The sequence below is a fragment of the Leopardus geoffroyi genome, chromosome E1 (genome assembly GCF_018350155.1).
Source record: "Leopardus geoffroyi isolate Oge1 chromosome E1, O.geoffroyi_Oge1_pat1.0, whole genome shotgun sequence".
In the NCBI taxonomy this organism is placed as follows: domain Eukaryota; kingdom Metazoa; phylum Chordata; class Mammalia; order Carnivora; family Felidae; genus Leopardus; species Leopardus geoffroyi.
In genome coordinates, this window is record NC_059330.1 from 59,258,152 (window position 1) to 59,279,807 (window position 21,656).

The 21,656-nt window shown below is 53.6% G+C and overlaps 1 protein-coding gene across 5 annotated transcripts in view; it reads left to right on the forward strand.

Annotated features, from left to right (window-relative positions):
• The window catches only part of RNF213 (ring finger protein 213), a 104,589-nt gene that overhangs the window by 62,906 nt on the left and 20,027 nt on the right, over positions 1 to 21,656 (forward strand). For all 5 annotated transcript variants that reach the window (XM_045489805.1, XM_045489802.1, XM_045489806.1 and 2 more), the window contains 17 exons: positions 1,499 to 1,617; positions 2,896 to 3,015; positions 3,372 to 3,511; positions 3,731 to 3,875; positions 4,079 to 4,217; positions 6,811 to 7,002; positions 8,303 to 8,448; positions 9,838 to 9,992; positions 11,957 to 12,175; positions 12,535 to 12,716; positions 13,271 to 13,391; positions 17,316 to 17,416; positions 17,508 to 17,690; positions 18,677 to 18,846; positions 18,952 to 19,051; positions 20,155 to 20,266; positions 21,337 to 21,547. In XM_045489805.1, the coding sequence (XP_045345761.1) occupies positions 1,499 to 1,617; positions 2,896 to 3,015; positions 3,372 to 3,511; positions 3,731 to 3,875; positions 4,079 to 4,217; positions 6,811 to 7,002; positions 8,303 to 8,448; positions 9,838 to 9,992; positions 11,957 to 12,175; positions 12,535 to 12,716; positions 13,271 to 13,391; positions 17,316 to 17,416; positions 17,508 to 17,690; positions 18,677 to 18,846; positions 18,952 to 19,051; positions 20,155 to 20,266; positions 21,337 to 21,547 (2,555 nt within the window). The remainder of the gene's footprint in view (positions 1 to 1,498; positions 1,618 to 2,895; positions 3,016 to 3,371; positions 3,512 to 3,730; positions 3,876 to 4,078; positions 4,218 to 6,810; positions 7,003 to 8,302; positions 8,449 to 9,837; positions 9,993 to 11,956; positions 12,176 to 12,534; positions 12,717 to 13,270; positions 13,392 to 17,315; positions 17,417 to 17,507; positions 17,691 to 18,676; positions 18,847 to 18,951; positions 19,052 to 20,154; positions 20,267 to 21,336; positions 21,548 to 21,656) is intronic.

A 21,656-nucleotide genomic window follows, 5' to 3' on the forward strand; every position in this document is an offset into this window, starting at 1 on the left:
ATGTGTTTGTTATTTTTCTCAGAAACTACGCGGAAAGCCCAAATTTTATTCAGGAGTTCCTAAAGAATTTCTCCCCTGAAATGTAGCCTACAGAGAAGGCTAAAACCAGGCCACAGTGGTAAAATGCCAAGAACTGTAAATGATAGAATATTAGTAGGATATAAAAGACTGTCCTAGAGGGGCCCCTGCGTGGCTCAGCTGGTTAAGCGTCCGACTTCGGCTCAGGTCATGATCTCAGAGTTCGTGGGTTTGAGCCCCTTGTGGGGCTCTGTGCTGACAGCTCACAGCCTGGAGCCTACTTCCGATTCTGTGTCTCCCTCTCTCTGGAGCTCCCTGCTCACGCTCTGTCTCTCTCTCTCTCTCAAAAATAAACATTAGAAAGGAAGAAAGGAAGAAAGGAAGGGAGGGAGGGAAGGAGGAAGGAAGGAAGGAAAGAGGGAGGGAGGGAGGAAGGAAGGAAGGAAGGAAGGGAGGGAGGAAGAAAGGAAAGAGGGAGGGAGGGAGGGAGGAAGGAAAGAGGGAGGGAGGGAGGAAGGAAGGAAGGAAAGAGGGAGAGGGAGGAAGGGAGGAAGGAAGGAAACGGAGGGAGGGAGGAAAGGAAGGAAGGAAGGAAGGAAGGAAAGAGGGAGGAAGGAAGGAAGGAAGGAAGGAAAGAGGGAGGAAGGAAGGAAACGGAGGGAGGGAGGGAGGAAGGAAGGAAAGGGAGGGAGGGAGGGAGGAAGGAAGGAAGGAAGGGAGGGAGGAAGGAAAGAGGGAGGGAGGAAGGGAGGGAGGAAGGAAAGAGGGAGGGAGGAAGGAAGGAAGGAAAGAAAGGGAGGGAGGAAGGAAGGAAGGAAAGAGGGAGAGGGAGGAAGGGAGGAAGGAAGGAAACGGAGGGAGGGAGGGAGGAAGGAAGGAAGGAAGGAAGGAAGGAAGGAAGGAAAGAGGGAGGAAGGAAGGAAGGAAGGAAAGAGGGAGGAAGGAAGGAAGGAAAGAGGGAGGAAGGAAGGAAGGAAAGGGAGGGAGGGAGGGAGGGAGGAAGGAAGGAAGGAAAGAGGGAGGGAGGGAGGGAGGAAGTAAGGAAGGGAGGGAAGAAGGAAAGAGGGAGGGAGGAAGGGAGGGAGGGAGGGAGGAAGGAAGGAAAGAGGGAGGAAGGAAGGAAGGAAGGAAGGAAAGAGGGAGGAAGGAAGGAAGGAAAGGGAGGGAGGGAGGGAGGGAGGAAGGAAGGAAGGAAAGAGGGAGGGAGGGAGGGAGGAAGTAAGGAAGGGAGGGAAGAAGGAAAGAGGGAGGGAGGAAGGGAGGAAGGAAGGAAGGAAGGAAAGAAAGAGGGAGGGAGGAGGGAAGGAAGAAGGGAGGGGGGGGAGGGGGGGAGAGAGGGAAAGAAAGCAAGCTAAGAAGATGTAAGATTGAACCTGACCGCTCACCGGAGCAGTCAGCCGCTTCCACAACGTTGGCTTTGTCTGTTTGTTTGTTTGTTTTGTTTTCACTTGTTTGTCCTCGCTTGCTTGTTTTAAAACAGGTATTCTGCTATAAATGAAATCAACAAGATACAAGGGAATCAGGGCTGCATCTTGGTCTATTTCATCACGAAACTGTCCCGGATAGAGAGTGGAGCGTCCTACGTGGGATTCCACGGGGGTAGGCTGAAAATGGCAGCAAATACGCTTATTTAGATAATGTGCAGAGTTGCTCCTAATTTGCTCCCGTGGCGTACAAGCCTGGGATCCGAGCACCGGTGTTGATCTCAACGAGATTCGTTTCGGATGCAATTACATTTCTTAACCCCGGGTTATTGCAGGAAACACGCGTGTCTGGGCTGGCTGCTGCAGTGTGCAGGACTCCCTTACTGACTGGTAGATAAACACCAGTGTTTTCTTTTATAGTGTCTTTTAATAGTGTCTTTAATCGTGTTTTTTATTACACGGATAGCCTAGAGAAGGCACTCCCAACTGGCATTGTTCCGGAAGCACTGATACTTTATGCCTGGTTCTGGCGGGGGGCAGGGGATGCTATCTTAAGCCTCTCTTTTTTTTCTGAGGAATGGGTCACCAATTATTTCACGCATAAGAAAATTGGTATTCTAGAAACTGGCAAATGACAGTTTACTTTAAGAATGTCGTAGATAACGGGGGGTAAATCTTGCCAATTTCCCACACCCCTTTTCTAGCTGTGATGGGGCAAGGTTACTAAAAAATGTAAAAAGAATAAAAAACCAGGGTGCCTCGGTGGCTTCGTTGGTTAAACATCCAACTCTTGGTTTCGGCTCAGGTCGTGATCTCAGGGTTTGTGAGTTCAAGCCCCACATTGGGCTCTGCTCTGACAGCACAGAGCCTGCTTGGGATTCTCTCTCTCCTCCTCCCCTGCTCGTGCACTCTCTGTCTCTCTCAAAATAAATCAATAAACTTAAAAAAAAAAAAAGAATTAAAAACCTTCAGATACCCTTTACAAAAAGGCAGATCTTTCCATTCTTATGACTGATGTTTATGTTATGGTTGTCGAAATAGATAGCAGGGTCAGGTGGCTTCTGCGTGTGAACCAGAGTCACTAAAGGGTGACTAAGGGGACTAAAGGGTACAAACCATTCAGCAATAGGTGTATTTAACAAAAATTTTTTTTAATCTTTATTTTTGAGAGAGAGAGAGCGCAAGCAAGAGAGAGGCATAGAGAGAGGGAGACACAGAATCCAAAGCAGGCTCCAGGCTCTGAGCTGTCAGCACAGAGCCCGACGCGGGGCTCGGACTCACGGACCGTGAGATCACGACCCGAGCCGCCATCGGATGTGTAACCAACTGGGCCCCCCAACACCCCTGAGCAGCTGCGTATTTAAACATCAGGACCTGTGGTGTGTTCCTGCTCGTGGCCAAGAGGACACCAGGAAAAGCACGGGGACGTTCTCAGTGGCTTCATTCCTCACAGGGCTGTGGCAGTCTGTGCACATTGACGACCTCTGCAAGTCCACGGTTATGGTTTCGGACGTGACTAGATTGCAGGATGTGACCATCAGCCAGCTGTTTAAACCAGAAGGGAACTCCGAGTGTAAGTCAGGAGGAAGCCTTTGGGGCCGTAGGTGGGACAGTAGGAGTGGTGGCCGGGAGCACGGAGGAGCAGGGAGGTCCCCATTGAGTCCCCGCACCTGCCCTGACGGGGGGCAAGTCCCAGGACACCTTCCGCTGCTTCCAAGGCCAGGCGCGGGTCAGCGTGCCCACATGGGAAAATGGGTCGTAGTGGACACATCGGGCTGTGAAATGGGGCCTGTGGTGCATGTCAGACTCTGGTCCTGCCGGAGCCCGGTCCGTGTGACCCACTGCGGGGGTGAGGGACCAGGGAGGCCTGCGGGCAAGAGCCCGAGTGGAGCTCCCTTTCTCCGCGGCTTGATCGCACTTCTGTTGCAGCGGAGACGGGACACGGGGCCGGTGACAGCCCGGAGGAACCGATGGAAACCGAGGCTGCGGGGTCAGAGGAGGCGCCAGGGGTGGACGTGGGGACGGAAGGCTTGACGGCGACGGGCAACGCTGAGCAGGGCGGAAGCCATGTGAGTTCTGGCTCTTTCTAGTTCTGGGGCCTCGCGGGACGCAGGCCTACCCCACAGGCGGTCCCCTCCCATCTCCCGGAGTCGAGACCCTGGGCCAGGGAGGGATCTGACCGGGCTGAATCCCCGGGGGAGCCCACGGCCCCCGACAGCAGCTCTCGAGGGATTGGGGGGGGGGCAGCGTGGGGCGGGGAAGCCTGACTGTCCCCGTGACACACACAGATCATGGACACCACCAGCCTGCTGAGGAGCTGCATACAGAGTGCCGTGGGCACGCTCCGCGACCAGGATGGCCGCCAGCGCAGCATGAGGAGAGTGGAGATCCTTCTCGGCCTCCTAGACGAGGACGACGACGACGAGGTCAAAGGTATGGGGCCCCACGGGCGGCACGGGGGAGCGCGACCGTTGCCCCCGTGGCCCCAGGGCTCGCAGAGGCCGCGGGTGCAGCAGGGACCTCGGTGCAGCTCCCAAATCTCGCCCGAGACCCTGGGGTCACTGGACGTCCATCAGAGCCCCCCGCTCAATGCCCGTGGGGGATGCCCAAGGCACATGCCCTCTGCTTTTCTGCAGCCGCGTTCTTGCGGGCATCCAAGGCGCGCCTCTACGCGCTCCTAAAGCAGCAGGAAGACCGGTCCCTGTTCAACATGAAGGAGTGGGTGACCCGGGAGGCCTCGAATCAGGACGCTCTCCAGGAGGCAGGCACATTCAGGTACTGGGCCGTGGGGGGGGGGGGGGGGGGGGGGTGGCTCGGTGTGGCAGTGGGACACAAGCGTCCCGGCCGTGGACGGCTCGCCGACGTGCCTCGTCTGCAAGCTCTGTGCGGTTCAGAGCGGTCCCTGTTTTCCCCAAAGGGGGCAGAATGGTCTGGGTGGAGGTCAGATGGGGTTTGCTAGACTCTGGTCTCCTTTTCTGTGTGTGCACGTTCTGTCGTAAGAACAGCACCCAACTTACAGAAGTAGAATGTGTGTCCCCGCAGGGTGTTAACCCCGACCAGCGTGGTCGTCCGTGGAAATGGCTGCTGTTTTAGGTTACGGGGAAGGGGACAGGCTGGGAAGGAAGGGGAATGATTTTCTCAGGCCTGCTGCTTAGTCGAAGTCATTTGATAATGCAAACGTCGGGTCCGGGAGTATTCATGTATCACCCGTGGTCCTTTTTCCGTAAAACCTGGACCCTTTTCTCAGGACTAAGTCAAGACACCTGGTGTTCTGGAGGGAGGCGGGACACGGTGGGTCCCACAGGGAAGGTCCAGCCGCCCCGAGTCGGCAGGGTCCTCTTAGGCTGGTCACACATCCTTGTGCCCTGGTTCCTCACTTCTGAAGGAACCTTCGGCTCCTCTGGTCTCATACGGGTCCGGTCTCCCCCAGCCGTGTTCGGCATGGCCTCGGGACCCTGCCTCTGTGTGATGGGCTGGCGGGAAGTGTGGGAGCCCCCAGAGTTCCTGCTGCTGGTTTCGTTGCTGTGGGGGGCAGTTCCTGCTTCCATGTTTTTCTTTAGTTACCCTTAGTTTCTTTCTCACTTAGGCTTTCTGAGTAAGGAATTTTATAAGATCAGATATTAATCTAGATCATTCTTCTGGGTTACACCTTACAGATATTATATTTTTACTTTTTTAACGTTTCTTAATTTTCGAGAGAGAGAGAGAGCGAGCAGGGAGAGGCAGAGAGAGAGGGAGACACAGAATCAGAAGCAGGCTCCAGGCTCCGAGCTGTCAGCACGGAGCCTGACGTGGACCCAGGGCTTGAACTCACAAACGGTGAGATCGTGACCTGAGCCAAAGTCGGACTGAGGCACCCAGGCTCCCCACCCCCCTTACAGATATTATTAAATATTTAACTTCATGTCAGTAATCCTTAAAATCTGTATTTTTGGTTTCCCGTTCACACCGCCCCTCCAGCGGCCAGACTCCCCACACTCGGCAGGTGTCCAGAGCGGTGTGTGGGGCCCCTCCTTGTCACTGCTCTGCTGTTGGCTGTATTGAGACTGGCCCACCCCTCAGCAGTTGCCGGGGGTGTCTGAACACCCCTGCATGGGGTGGTCAGACCACAGCTGTAACTCACCTGTGTCGGGTGTCAGGTGGGCTTTGGAGCCTCCTAGTTCACTCTCACAAGCCTCTGGGGCCACTCTGTTTACCGTCCACGTACTGGGGACCTAAGTCACTTCCCTTCTTGCGATTAAAGTCCAAATCTTTGGGGCGCCTGGGTGACTCAGTCGGTTGAACATCCGACTTCGGCTCAGGTCATGATCTCTCAGTCCGTGAGCTCGAGCCCCGCATCGGGCTCTGTGCCGACAGCTTGCAGCCTGGAGCCTGCTTCGGATTCTGTGTCTCCCTCTCTCTCTGCCCCTCCCCCACTTTCCCTCCCCCCGCCACCCCCACCCCCCCGCAAATAAATAAACATTAAAAAATAAATCCAAGTCATTTCAGTCTTGGTTTTCCCCGATGCCCGAAGCCTGCATACCTGTCCAGGTACACCTTCCCCTCTCCCCCCACTGCCGGCTTCTACATTTCATCCTGTGGTTTCCTATGCTTTTTCTACTTAGGCATTTTTTTCTGTAAATCAACTGTTCCCTTGACGGTTAGCGTGCTTCGTTTCCTCCCTAGACGCTTGTGAAATCTCCACAGGTCCCGGCACACTGCGTACTTTTAAAAGGAAAGTGTTCCTCTCTCTTCTTTTTGCAGTGGAACCTGACTTTTTCTCCCCAACGTTAACTACCTGGTAGTTTATGATCACACATAAAGGTCGTTATGACAGCAAAGTACGACAGCGTTAACAGAAGCAGGGAGATGTGTGAACGTATGTAAACCCTTTTGGATCCACTGTCCACAGACAGTAAAACCGTGTTTTGGAGAAGCGTGTACTTTCCCGTTTAACTTGACCCCCAACACACTTATTTTGGCCTGTGCTTTATCATGTTCTCCCTGCAACTGTTGTTTGTTTTTTCTTAAAGTAACTTTTTTTTTCCCCCAAATGAATGTGGTCCCTATTTTCTGTAGAGAGCCTCTACTTGCTTTGGGGAAATAGCTATATAACAAAACACAACGGATGCTGCTCGGAAACCGATTCGAGGTAGAATTAAGGTCCATTCCCGTCCCGTCTCCAATCCGTTTCTACCTGTGAACTTTTCTTCGGGTACTTAAAAACGATGCCAGTTTCCATGTGTTGCCAGAGCTGTGGCGTTGCATCGATAGACCAGGTGTCTCGTGACCAGCGAACCGAATGTCAACAGAATGGAGCCCCCCCCCCCCCCCACCGTGCTCCGTGCTTGCCAAGCTGGCACGCGGTCTCCTCTCTCCCCCACTGCAGGCAGACCCTCTGGAAACGGGTCCAGGGTGTGGTGACCCCCCTCCTGGCGAGCATGGTGTCCGTCCTCGACATAGACAGCAACCTTGAGCTACTGATCAGGCCAGACTCTCCATCCTGGACAAGAGATCTTTGGATGTTTATTTTCCGTGACACCAAGCTTCTGAACATTCCTCTTGTGACAAATGATATGAGGTGAATAAGAGAGTTGTGTGTGTGTGTGTGTGTGTGTGTGTGTGTGTGTGAAGGGAAAAAACCGTAAGGCAGGTGCGGTCTTAACATGCTCATCCAAGTAGTTGATGAAGTGTATGTATCGACATTGGAATCACATTTATTTTAAATGCTGGATCTGGGGCGCCTGGGTGGCTCAGTCATTTGAGTGTCCCACTGTTGATTGCGGCTCAGGTCATGATCTCGAGGTTCGTGGGATCGAGCCCCAAGTCGGGCTGTGAGCGCTGAGCACGGAGCCTGCTTAAGATTCTCTCTCCTTCTGCCGCTGCCCCACTCACACGTGCACGCACTCTCTCTAAAATTAAAAATTAAGGGGGCGCCTGGGTGGCGCAGTCGGTTAAGCGTCCGACTTCAGCCAGGTCACGATCTCGCGGTCCGTGAGTTCGAGCCCCGCGTCGGGCTCTGGGCTGATGGCTCAGAGCCTGGAGCCTGTTTCCGATTCTGTGTCTCTCTCTCTCTGCCCCTCCCCCGCTCATGCTCTGTCTCTCTCTGTCCCAAAAATAAATAAACGTTGAAAAAAAAAAAAATTTTTTTTTAAAAAAAAAAATTAAAAATTAAGAAATTAAACGCCGGGTCTGTTTGCAGCCTAAGGGCGATGGCATCGCTGTAACAAACGGGGGTTCTTGAAAGTTCTGAGAATTCCTTGTTTCACTCCCCTTCCTCATGGCCCTGCTTTCAGAGCACCACCCCAGGTAAAATTGCCAGCTTGGGCCTCATCCGGATTGGCGAGGCTGTGCTCCGGAGAGCCCTTTGATCAGTCAGCTCTCCCTGCCCCTCATTCCGTGGCGGGACCCGCATACCCTGCCCCGGGCCTGCCCTTGCACAGCTCACTCTCAGCCAGCCTCCCAGAAGTTTCCTCTTTGGGTATCAGGGGCTTCGCTTTTGGAGTGTGGGTGAACAAAGAATATTCGAGTACGTGGGGTCCTGGATCTCGAGTGGAAACACTTATTTAGACGACAGGGCACTGTCGACCCTGAGGGAAAGGGTCGCCTCCGACACGCCGGGTTCTGTGTCGAAGGCGGACGGCGAGGGGAGGTCCAGGCACCGCACGGCCCGGTTCTGCCCCAGCCTTTGGGCAGCCTGCTTGACTTCCCAGCCTTGTTTCGTTGCTGTCTGTGAAACAGATGACATATGGACGTGCTTGAGTGCGTTTATAACGGAAGCCCTGAGCTGTGATCTGGGCCAGCCTTTTAGGCACCTGTGCTGTTGAGCGTGGCATCAGAGGTGGGTCTTGTGTCGTGAGCAACCCCTTGTCTGGCTGCAGATCTAAGAGTGAGGTGCCCTACATTATGGTGCAGAACTACATGACCCTTCCGGAGGACATCTCCAACGACGTCCCGTTTGGCTGGAGAATCAAAGGGTATCTGGAGGAGCTGTGGGTCCAGGCTCAGTACATCACTGGAGCTGAAGGTGAGCCCCCGAGGATGCCGGGAAACGGGACCATGTGCTGGCTCCCCGTCGTAAGTGGGCCGTTCCCATTCGGAACCTTCTAGGCAGTTCGGGCATCAGGACTCGGGAGACGGCCCGAGCTGAGCCTTTCCCAACAGTGTCAGCGACGTAAGCGAAGTTCTGTCCACACTGCGCAGTTAGTGTCCTCGGAGTCATGTGGCTCCTTGCTCTGCCGTCACAGGTCAAGCAGGCCTGGCCATAGGCACGTCCCGGGAAAACCAGGAGTCACGCATCCTTGGGAAAAGTCATCTTTCCATCTTGCATGCACGAAGTAGACTTTTCAAAGTTTACTCATAGTATTGCCTTTAAAGACACCAGGTCAGGGGCGCCTGGGTGGCTCAGTCGGTTAAGCGTCCGACTTCAGCTCAGGTCACCATCTCACAGTCTGTGAGTTCGAGCCCCGCGTTGGGCTCTGTGCTGACAGCTCAGAGCCTGGAGCCTGTTTCAGATTCTGGGTCTCCCTCTCTCTCTCTGACCCTCCCCCATTCATCCTCTGTCTCAAAAGTAAATAAACGTTAAAAAAAATTAAAAAAAACAAAACAATGTATTAAAGAAGCCAGGTCAAGGGCGCCTGGGTGGCTCAGTCGGTTAAGCGTCCGACTTCAGCTCCAGGTCATGATCTCGCGGTCCGTGAGTTCGAGCCCCGCGTCGGGCTCTGGGCTGACGGCTCAGAGCCTGGGGCCTGCTTCGGATTCTGTGTCTCCCTCTCTCTCCGCCCCTCCCCTGCTCGCGCTCTGTCTCTCTCTCTAAAATACATAAACATGAAAAAAAAAAGTAGGTCAAATACTTGAAGACGAACTTACTTCTCTAGGTAAGCATTCTGCAATGTTTTCAGAACAAATCGAAGCCCTCTCTGTCCCGAGGAAGGAGTATTTCCTTTTTCGAGGCTGTGCCCCTGCTTTCCTGTGATAGCGTGTGGCCTGCGGGCTGGCACTCGTCCCCTGGAGGCAGATCTTCCTGGTGTGAGCAGCGTGTGACCCCCCCCCCCCCAGCCCCCGAAGAGCAGCCCCCTCGTTGGTGACCCACTCAGACCCTGGGATTCCCGAAGCATGACATGATTTGCTAGACATAAAACCTGTTCTGTCTGCGGTCGTCTTATCCCTTTGGGGCCAACTAGGCTGGTGGTGCCTGAAACTGAGTATGTATTCTGCCTTCGTTTCCGTTACCTCGCTGGAAAGGCGTCCGAAGTGTCTAGAAACGGCCATTAAATCATGCGGCTTACTCCCGTTTGCCGAGAGCTGCCCTTCAGCAGAGCCTTATCCTTGCCCGGGGGACACTGGGGTTCTGACCGCAGGCCAGGAGACACGCCTCACGCTCTCCCTCTGCGCCCTTCTTGGCTCTGCTCTGCAGGACTGCTGAAGAAGTTAGTGGAAATCTTTCAGCAGACCTCTCTGGGCAGGTTTCTCGCTCAGCTCAGCACAGAACAGCAGGAAGAACTCTTTGTGTGCTACATAAAGGACTTCCTCCTCTTGACGATGAGAGTGTCCACGTGGGAAGAACTGAGGGTAAGTGCTCACTCTGGGGCAGGGGAGGGGGCCGCACTGTCCCTCCACCCTCAGCCGCCTGTCCGGGGCCCCCTGCATCACGGGCTTTCCATTCACGCAAGGAAGACCTCCAGTGTCCCTGTAACACCTTTTTGTTTTTTATTTACTTTACTTTATTATTTTTTTAACACCTTCTTTTCGGGGCGCCTGTGGGGCTCAGTCAGTTAAGCGTCCAACTTCGGCTCAGGTCACAATCTCGCCGTTCGTGGGTTCGAGCCCCGCGTCGGGCTCTGTGCTGACAGCTCGGAGCCTGGAGCCTGCTTGGGATCCTGTGTCTCCCTCTCTCTCTGCCCCTCCCCCACTCATGCTCTATCTCTCTCTCAAAAATAATAAACATTAAAAAAAATAAACACCTTCTTTTCAAATGTGGAGTCTCTCTTGAAGAAAATTAGGTAAATATTTAACTGGCCACTACAGGTAATAACTAACTGAAATTTCAGTGGAAATTAGGATACTTCTGATTACCTACTGGGTTCACACTTGAGAGTATGTAAAAAAGGAAAGTGACCCATTTAAGGACAACATACTTATCACCAGCGTGATTAAGGGCTAACAAAATATGCTTAGGAATCCCGGAGGGGCCTGGCGGGCTCTGTCGGGGGAGCATATGACTCTTGATCTCAGGGTCGTGAGTTCAAACCCCATGTTGGGTGTAGAGATTACTTAAAAAAATAAAATATTCTTAGGAATCAATAAGAAAGTTTCCTAATTTTAAAAACTAGATGAAAGTTATAAACCAAGTATTAACAAAATAATTATGCAGAGATCCACAAAACAGAAAAACTGGCCAGCCTCACGATAAGTCAACAATACCTGATCAGTTTTTAGGTTTTAGGTTCTTGCCCATGTGGCGAGACTGTTTTTTTTTTTTTTTTTTGATGTTTATTTATTTTTGAGAGAGAGACAGACAGACAGAGCATGAGCAGGGGAGGGGCAGAGAGAGATGGAGACAGAATCCGAAGCAGACTCCAGGCTCCGAGCCGTCAGCACAGAGCCCGACGCGGGGCTCAAACCCACAAATCATGAGATCATGACCTGAGCCAAAGTCGGATACTTAACTGACTGAGCCACCCAGGTGCCTCTGAAGACATGTTTTCTTTTTTTTTTTAATTTTCTTAACATTTATTTATCTATCTCTGAGAGACAGAGCATGAATAGGAGAGGGGCAGAGAGAGAGGGAGACACAGAATCTGAAGCAGGCTCCAGACTCTGAGCTGTCAGCACAGAGCCCAATGCGGGGCTCGAACTCACGAGCCTCGAGATTATGACCTGAGCCACAGTCGGATGCTTAACTGACTGCGCCACCCAGGCGCCCCAAGACTGGTTTTTAACTGGACCCAGAAGCACCCCCGTTACAGATGGTGTTGTGAACCAGCATGTGCTTCTGGAAAAGTCCGAGGGGTTGTATTGAGAGCCTTAGAAAATCTGAAGTGGTGTCTCTGTCCTGGGCGTGTTACCAGATGCGGAGAAACATTTTATCCACAAGAATGTTCTTTCCGGCTTTGTTTCTTAAAATGGCAAAAAAAAAAAAAAAAAAAGGAAACAATTTAATTCTCCATAATTAAAGGCCAGACAAATTAAGTGACAGCTGTTTGATTGGCGACTGGTTGTTTTAATGGGCACACACGTTCGCAGTGAGGGTCTCCCAACGTAATTAACGACAGAGAAATGTTCACAATGTGATGTTAAGTGGGGAAAAGAATCAGACGTACACCATGGTCATGATCTGGGGACAAAACGGGTCAGGGTACAGATAAGAAAATGCCTAGACAGGGTGACACCAAAACGTGCCCAGGGACCGTCACGGTGTGTGTGGTTTTTAAGTTTCCCTTGTGTCATTTTTGAGCGGTCGGGATTTTCCACCGTCAAAACATAGCTTTTGTTTTGCTTTCCAGTTTATGCTAAAAGCTTGCTTCTCGTCCCAGATTTTGCAGGTGGCGCTGTGCTCCTGCATCTGTCAGCTGCAAGCACAGAGGCCACAGGAAAGGGTCTCCTTACCGTGGGTGCACGTGGCTTATCAGCATTTCCGGAGCCGGCTGCAGAACTTTTCCCGAATCTTGACCACCTACCCCCAAGTCCTACAGATGTTACTCTACAACGTCATGGGAACCATAAGGAACGACAGACTGGATGGGCCTGAGATGGTATGGCCTCTCCCGGGTTCGTTTGTGTTCACGGTCTGGGCTTGGCCTTCCTGGGGCAGGTGGGGGGCAGGTGGGGGGTGCTTCCGTGGCCGCCCGGGACGGGAAGCCCCAGGAGCCGTGTTCTGCCTGGGAGACCCCTTCCCGGGGCCGTATGCCCGGCTAACACACAAATGTTAGGAACACATCTGACCAATGCTTCCTATATCCCGGGACAAGAGGGGAGTAGGCGACGAGCCTGTTACAGGAGAACACGGGCTCACAACCTGGACCTCTGGGCTTAGGATATTAGAGCAGCCACAGGGGGCGCTGCTTAGTCAGGGGTTTGTTCTCTGTCCACCCACCCCCCCACCTTCCGCCAGACTCTGGATGCCTTTGCAGCGATGGCCTGCACGGAGATGCTGACAAGAGACATCCTGAAGCCCAGCCCCCAGGCTTGGCTGCAGATGGTGAAGAACCTGTCCATGCCGCTAGAGCTCCTGTGCTCGGACGGGTACCTGCAGACCTGCGGGGAGATGGCCAGAGATGTCATCAGGGAGGTCAGGTGAGGCCAGGAGCCCGGCCCCCACCAGCCCCTTCCCCACGGGCTCATGGGGTCGTCTTGCCGCAGAAGAGGGTCCTCTCTTAATGTCTGCTGAGTCTCCTTCACCGCCAGGCATCATGCCGACGCTGGAGATGAAGCAGACAACAGGGCATTCAGGGAGCCCCGAGGGGGGCGGGGGGCGTGGAAAGGGGAGCAGCAGAGCCTACGGTCCCCGCAGTCCCCGCAGGAGAAGTGCTGGCAGAGGGGAGCAGCAGGAAGGGGCCCTGGGCGGGCGGCAGGGCCGCGGGGAGGGGACAAGCAGTCAGGGTAGGCGTCCCGGGGGGGCACGTCCCGTGCCGGCCTTCCTGGGTGAGGCGGGACTCCTGACCCCGAGTGTGCGGGAGGGCGTGGGGGACACGAAGGTGACTGGGGGCGGGAGCGCGCCGCAAAGGGCTCCTCCTGGAATCTTCTGTCCGCCTTCACCGCATCCCTGTCTCGGATCCCTCCCTGCACCCTTGTCCTGGGGTCTCAGGCACTATTGTCCCAGCCCAGTGACCGACCACCTGCTCTTACAGAACCCAGTGGAACCGCATTTTCCCCGTGGCCCTGTTCGTGGAGCACGTGCTCCTGGGGATCGAGAGCCAGATCCCCGAGCTGTGCGAGCTGGTGACCGAGTACGTCTTCCTACTGAACAAGGTGAGCTCGGGCTCGGCAGGCTCACTTTCCGGGGACGCGGGAGCTCCCGGCCTAACCTGCCGTCACCCGCGGGGTGAGCGTCCTTCCCGCGCTCCGCCCATCTTACCTGGGAGCGCAGCGGGGCGCACTTCCTCCGTGGCGGCCGTCAAGCCTGTGTGTTTGCCATCTCCGTGGCCACGCGCTTAGCGGAAGGTGATCTCTGCCTCCGTTACCCTGGGAGCTTTGCGCGAACGCACCTAATGGTGTCAGCTGTCCGGGCTTTGACGTGCAGGCCGCACGCTCCGAGGAGGGCGGGTATCGGTGGTGGAAACGAAACGCGAGCTGACGTGCCTCTCGTAGGACAGTGGGAGCCTCAGCAGTCGGGGCCGCGGGCCGTTCCCCGGGTCGGGGTGTCCCTGCTCCTGCGTGCTGTCCCTCTGTCGTCCTCACTACACAACCTCCACCGTGTGCCCTGAGAAGGCTGTTCCTGCTGTCGCCACGGGCCGTTTTAAGAGCACGGCCCAGAATGTGTCCACCCGCTTGAGGTCGCAGCTCGCCGTCCTGAGCGTAGTCACAGCCCCACCTGGCCGCCAAGGAGGCGGAGAAGCCCCTGGTCCGACTCCTACAGCCCGGTAGAACCTGGAGGCCGTTTTCATGGAGGGAAGAGTGGAGAAAGAAGTCTAGAAAACGCTGGCCTCTGCCACCCTGGCGGCGGGACAGGCACGCATGACTCCCTTCTTCCCGCACAGAGGCCAGTCCCGCGGGGCCCCTAATGGCCAGGTGACCAGCTGGCTAAGAGATGAGTCATCCGGCCCCTGCACACCAGTGTGCACGCACTCAGGCATCGTCAGGCCCGGCCTGTGGGGTGATGTTCCCCAGAAACATAGTGGGCTTCTGGCTGGCTTTCCAGTGAGATCCATGCGTGAGTGACCACGGCTAGAGGTCTTTGCTCATTCATTTTCACACCTGAAGCCTCTTGGGTCTATGGCCTCAGGCGATGCTCGTCCCCTCCAAGGACAGCCTTGAGCCCACTCGCGTTGCCTGGAAGGCTGGCTCCTGTGGTCTGCCCGGAAGAAAGTCTTAACCGGAAAGGCAAGGGGCCTCAACCCTTGTCTTCTAGTGAGGCCGCCCAGAGTTGGCCTGTGCCAATAGTCAGCAGAGCCTCAGGAGGGTGGATATTCTGAGTTTTCTCAGTTCTGATAGAAAGGATGGGTGGGTGGGTGGATAGGTGTAGGTAGATAGAGATAGATACATACCAGACGGATAATAGATGAGATAGATGATAGATAGATCGATACTAGGTAGATAATAGATGATAGATAGATAGGTAATAGATACAGGGAGGGAGGGAGTTCTCTTGCTCTGTGATCCGCCTTCCATGGTGTCATGGATGACAGTCTCACCGGATGTTTTGTTGACCTTCCAGTCTGTAACGACCCTATCCTTACCATCCACCGTCCAACCACTAGACTGCTGCCATTTTTTTTTTTTTTTTTACTGTGGGAAGATACCCATCACATAAAACTTGCCATTGTAACCATCTGTAGGCGTGCAATCAGGTGGCACTGGTTGATTCACACCGTTGCACAACCATTCCCCGCGCTCTGTCTCCAGAACTCTTCTGTCTCGCAAGACTGAAACTCTGTCCCCATTGAGCACCAACCCCCGGTTCCCCGCCCCGGCCCTGGCGCCCACCATCCTCCTTTCTGTCTATGGTTCTGAGAACTCTAGGGACCTCACAGAAGGCGAACCCTACGGCATCTGTCCTTTGGGGACGGGCCGATGTCACTCTGCATGTCCTCAGGGCCCACCATGTTGTAGCAGGTGTCAGGACCGCCCTTTAATAGCCCATTGCGTGGATGGACGTAGTTTGTTAATCCAGTCATCCGCTGATGGACCCTTGGGCTGCCCCCGCCTTCTGAAAATAGGTAGGAACACTGCCGTGAACACGGGTCTGCAAGTGTCTGAGTCATGCTTTCAACCCTTCCGGAGACGAACCTAGAGTGGAGCTGCTGGGTCACATGGAGACTTTGTGCGTAACTTTTTGAGGAGCCGCCAAACTGTTTGCCACAGCGGCCCCACCATGCCTCTCCTGCCAGCAACCCACCGAGGTTCCGATTTCTCCATATCCTTGCCGACACTTGTTACGTTTTGTTTTGTTTATCGTAGCCGTCCTGATGGGTGTATCCCTTTGTGGGTTTGCTCTGCCGTTTCCCTGGTGACTGAGGACGGCCAGCATCTTCCTAGGTGCTTACGGCCCAATTGTACGCCTTCTTGGGAGAAATGTCTCTCCAAGTCCTTTGCTCCCTTTCGAATTAGCCTGTTGATTAACAAATCAAATTTTAGCAGGGTGTTAAAAACCTATCCCGTTTCTTTCTTTTTTTTTTTTTTAATTTTTTTTTTAATGTTTATTTATTTTTGAGACCGAGACAGAGTGTGAACAGGTGAGGGGCAGAGAGAGAGGGAGACACAGAATCCGAAACAGGCTCCAGGCTCTGAGCTGTCAGCACAGAGCCCGACGCGGGGCTCGAACCCGTGAACCGTGAGATCATGACCTGAGCCGAAGTCGGACGCTTTAACCGACTGAGCCACCCAGGCGCCCCAAAAACCTATCCCATTTCTTTTTTTTTTTTTTTTTTTAATTTTTTTTTTTCAACGTTTATTTATTTTTGGGACAGAGAGAGACAGCATGAACGGGGGAGGGGCAGAGAGAGAGGGAGACACAGAACCGGAAACAGGCTCCAGGCTCTGAGCCATCAGCCCAGAGCCCGACGCGGGGCTCGAACCCATGAACCGTGAGATCATGACCTGAGCTGAAGTCGGACACTTAACCGACTGCGCCACCCAGGCGCCCCAAACCTATCTCATTTCAAAGTAAGATTAATCCTGGGAATTCAAAGGTAGCTCAGAATCATAAAGTCTATAAATGGTATCAGTTACGTATCGAATTAGAAGGTAAACTCTGAATGATCATTTCAGAAGGGACAGGAGAAGCATTTGGTAAAATTTATGAAGTGGAAAAAAGATACTCGTGGCAAACTGAGAATACAAGGAGTTCCTTGTTATGCTGTTAACGCCCAAGGGTTTACGTAACATAAAGATATCTATTGCAAGCCTCCTGCCTAAGCCCAAAATTCCAGAAGCACACCCACCAGACTCTTAGCTTGTATCGTTGAAGATGCACGTTTCCTAAAAACTAGCATCTCCACTTCTGAATACAAACCCTAGACACTTCCCACTGGTACTCAGACACGTGGAAGGATGTTGGGTACAACACGGGACATTCCAGATGCCCAAGTAACCAGAAAACAAGGAGCTGGCGTGTCTGCCGGGGGGTGCCATACAGCAGGTAACATGAACGATCAGGACTTAAAAACACTGAAAACAATAATGTGATCCTTATCGGGCGTGCAAATGTCCTGCACGTGGGAATTTCGGGGGGCCTCTGTGCGAGGGGAAGGAGAGCAACGCTATCAGAAGGGCACCCAGGGACTTACAGCTGTATCTGCCGCGTTTGGTTTCTTGAAAAAAATCACCTAAAGCAAGTATTCCAAAAATGCTAAGAGTTCTTAAAGCGTGGGGGTGGATCCTCGTGTGGTCATTACATCATCATTTCAAGTTTGGAATCTCTCGTCATGGGAGAAGCGTAAGCCTTAGGACAAGAGAGGAAGGGGGGGGGAATCACAAGTTGCACATCTCGTCCTCCCCCCCCCCACCCCCAAAGCAGCATGATAACAAAGGACATTCAAAGCTAGAGAAACTGCTAGAAACAGAAAGGCCTTACCCTGCAGGCAAACACCACAGCCCCAGCCCCCAACTCCAGCCCAGTGGCCGGAGGTGCCCGATGTGCGCATCGTGTCGCCCCGGGAGTGTCGTGTTGGCTGGCTGAGCTCTGCCCCTCTTCACTGCTCATTAGCATCCTTGTCACTGCCCCCCGTCCCTCAGTGTCTGCAGGAGAACTCTGACATCAAGACGTACCGGCCCTTCGTTGCCGTGATGGTCACTCTTCGTAAGTGTAAGGACCAGGTCTGCAAGACCCTCGCCAGGTGAGACCTTTGGTTCGCGATCCCTGCGGGAGACAGCCCTGCACGTGTGGCACCTGTAGCTTCAGAACCGGTCACCCTTCTTGGATCCTAGGGTTGAGATTCAGCCGTGCCCCGTCTGCCTGGGAGACGCACAGGACCCGGTGTGCCTGCCCTGTGACCACGTGTTCTGCTTGGCCTGCGTCAAAGTCTGGGTCATCATAGGCCAGATGAGATGTCCTTTGTGTTTAACAGACTTGCCAGAAAGCTTCTCTCCAGCAGTGTCCCAAGAGCACAGGTAAATCGCCCTTTCTTTCTCTTGAGCTTCCCTCTTTCTCTTTCTTGTTTGGCAAGTACAGTATTCAGAAATATAAACCGTATTAACCTTAGAAAACCTGACTTCAGAGGTGCCTGGGTGGCTCAGTTGGTTAAGCGTCCGACTTCGGCTCAGGTCGTGATCTCCCGGTTCGTGGGTTCGAGCCCCGTGTCGGGCTCTGGGCTGACAGCTCGGAGCCTGGAGCCTGCTTCGGATTCTGTGTCTCCCCCTCTCTCCACCCCTCCCTGCTCTCACCCTCCCTCCCTCTCTGTCTCTCTTTCTCTCAGAAATAAATAAACATTTTTTTTAAATAACTTAAAAAAAAAATAAAAAGCTGACTTCAGAGAACCATCCTAAGAGAGACGGCCACTTGTGTAGCTTCATAAGCACCTAGTGTCCCAAAATGATTCTCTCCCCGAGACACACGCGAGCATAGATTTGGGAGATGACCCGACTAGCGGAAATAAATCAGAAAGTCATAAATTAGATAAAGCCGTCACGAGACACCCGAGGAGCTTAGATGGAAGAAGTCTGCCTCCCCCCCGACCCGAGGCGCCAGCTGTGCCTGGCCACATGTCCTGCGGGGCAGTGGTTGGCATCGGCGAACGCTCGGCGGGCTCAGAGCCTTCAGCTCTGCCATCGGTGACTCAGCAGCCTTCCCTTCCCGCCCCCCTTCCGATAACCGCCCGAAGGCGGGGCACACGGCCAGTCCAGCGGGCGGGGTCTTTGCAGACTTCAGCAGAAAAGGGTGTCACTGGCTGGTGCAAATGATCAAGGGGCCCCTAGAGAGGAGTTTGCACCCCGTCCGGCCGTTTGCACCCAGCTCTAAGTTTGCACCCAGCTCTAAGCGCCCGTAGCAAGGAGATACTTGTATCTCTTTACTGAAGAACACGAGGTGTCCCGCCTGGGCAGGGATCGGGGGCACGCTCTCCAAGCACTGACTGTGCCTCCCCACCGTGTTCCCCCAGGAATGCCATCAGGAAGCACGCCTGTATCCGGCAGATGTGTAACAGTTTCTTCATAGACCTGGTCTCCACCATATGCTTCAAGGATAATGCCCCACCAGAGAAGGAGGTGATCGACGTTCTGCTAAATTTACTCTTCGCGCAAAAGGAGCTCTTAAGAGGCACCTTCCAAAGTAAGTTGCTTTCTGCCCGTAGACCGACATAAACCCTGGCTTCCTCCTCTGACTTCTTTGTGTCCGACGTGAATAATGAGCTACCCCCTCTCTCTCTGGTTGAAGGGCACCGTGAACACACAAAATCTCTCTCCCCCTTCGACGACGTTGTGGATAAGACCCCTGTCATCCGTTCGGTGGTGCTGAAACTGCTTTTGAAGTACAGGTAAGCACAGCCAGCCTGGAGTGAGCTTCTAGAAGCTGCTTTGGGGGAGCTTTTTCAGCGGGGCACCCCCCGGTTGTGTGTGTGACGTCTTCGGCTGTAGGCAAATGAGTTCGGCGTAGCTACGAGGCACCTTGCTGGGGGGAAGAAGACGTGTTTTGGGCAGGGGAGCGTGTTTCACGTGCGAGAACGCGTGAGCCCCGCGGTTCTGAGCCTCCTCGCACAGCTGTCTCGTTTGGGGATTTGGGGGGACGGACGGTGACTTAGAGCGGCCCCCCGCCCTCGTCGTCCTAGGCGTCACCTACATTTCGTGTCAGCAGTTACATCTGTCTGCTTCTGTGAAGGGACAGAGACGCCCACACGGTGCCAAAGGCCGGCGGTCGTGTCAAATTATGGTATTTCAGAAAATGCCGAGAAGGCTGACCTGTGTCCCAAGGCTTCTTTCAGAGGACACTTAGTGCCCCCAGCCTGTGCCCTGGCTTGACAAAGCATACTTCGAGGCGACGGCAAAGTCAAGATGCTACAAGAAAAGTTCCAACAGACGGGGTGCCCCGGGTGGCTCAGTCGGTAAAGCGTCCGACGTCAGCTCAGGCCGTGGTCTCACGGTTCGTGGGTTCGAGGCTCGCGTCGGGCCCTGTGCTGACAGCTCAGAGCCTGGAGCCCGCTTGACCCACCGAGCCGCCCGGACTCCCCTAAACATTATTTATTTTTAACACGTGTAGGGTGTATATTTTAAACTAGTCGATAAGTATTTTCAATTTTTTTCAATTTTAATTTGGACCGTCATCAACATCGATAGATAGGACCCACATCCACAAAGCCCTTGGGGTTCTGTGTAATTGTTAAGACCGTTAAAGACTTCTGAAGCCAAGAAGGCTGAGAACAGCTGGTCTAAAGTACAGAATTGTATTCCTCCAATATTGTGCTAAAATATTTTCAGCGCAACCATGTTATAAAGTGTACGTACACACGGCTGTATTTATACAGGAGGAGAGAAACGGATAGGTAGGTAGGTAGACAGATAGTTTTTCTCTCTCCCTCTCTTTTTTTTTTTTTTGGCAACACGAGACCTGAGATCACCAGGTACCATATGTCTCTTTCCGCAGCTTCCAAGAAGTGAAAGATTACATCCAGGCTTACTTGTCCCTTTTGGAGAAGAAAGCGTTCTTGACTGAAGATAAAACTGAGCTGTACGTCCTCTTTAGCACCTGCCTGGAGGTAAGCGAGCCGTCCGTACCCTGAGCTCCTTCTGCAAACTGGCTGGACCACGCGGTCTGTTCCACGCGGTCTGTTCAGTGGAAACGTGTCTCTGAAAATTCACAGAATATCTTTTTAGTGGGTGAAATCGCCAGATGCTCCGCTCCACACACAGAAACACTGCTTCTGCCCCCAGCAGTCGTGTGTTCTGATGTGTCCGAGCCTGGGCGGGAGGAAAACACCACTCCTCCCAGGTTAACCGTGCTCGTCTCTGCAGGTGGAGAGGCTGTGGCTGTGATCGCTTGTCGTATTTCTCCTCTCCGTAATTTTGCTACTTGCAAAAATGTTACGATGCACATGAGAAAATCAGATTATACGATGTTTTTTCTTCCTCAAAGGTTTTCTCTTCCCCTCCTTCTTGCCCCTAAAATAAAAAGGGTTGTTTGTTTTCCATGATTCAAAACAGTTACCTTCAACCATGCGATATTTTTTTTCATGTTTATTTATTTATTTATTTTGAGAGAGAGAGACAGACAGAAAGTGTGTGTGTGTGTGTGTGTGTGTGTGTGTGTGTGTGTGTGTACGTGTGTACGAGTTGGGGAGGGGCAGAGAGAGAATCCCAAGCAGGCTCCACGCTGCCAGCACAGAGCCCGACTCAGGGCTCAAACTCACAAACCGTGAGATCGTGATCTGAGCCGATATCAAGAGTCAGATGCTCAACTGACCAAGCCACCCAGGCTCCCCCAAACTTACAGTATTTCTGTCTTGTTCTCCATGGTCACATTGTGGGAATTTTGGAAGGTTGGGGATGTGCATATTAAAAAGAACAACATCCTGGGACACCTGGGTGGCTCAGTCGGTTAAGCGTCCGACTTTGGCTCGGGTCATGATCTCGCGGTTTGTGAGTTCGACTCCCGCGTCGGGCTCTGTGCTGACAGCTCGGAGCCTGGAGCCCGCTTGGGATTCTGTGTCTCCCTCTGTCTCTCTCTGCCCCTCCCCCGCTCACACTCTGTCTCTCTCTCTCTCTCTCTCTCAAAAATAAACATAAAAGAAAGAACATCCTTTTTTTTTCCCGGTTCTCTGTTCCCTAGGATTCCATGTACGAGAAGGTTAGCGCCCTCTCTACCAGCGAGGGCCAGAAATGCCTGAGAGAGGACGGGGTGTTCCTGGAGACCTACTCGGCACGGCGCGGCCCCGAGCCTGCCAGCGAGGCCTCGGTAGACCACCTACAGGAGATGGCCAGGATCCGCCTCTGTCTCAACAGGGCCTCTGACTTCCTCTCCGGGCTCCAGGAGGGCTCAGGCAGGTCTTCGTCCGCACCCCTCTCCACCCCAGGCCTAGAGACCTCGTTCTGTGGGAATTCGGGAAGCAGAGCGATCCCGGTCTGTGCTGTGTCCCCTTCCTTCTGGAT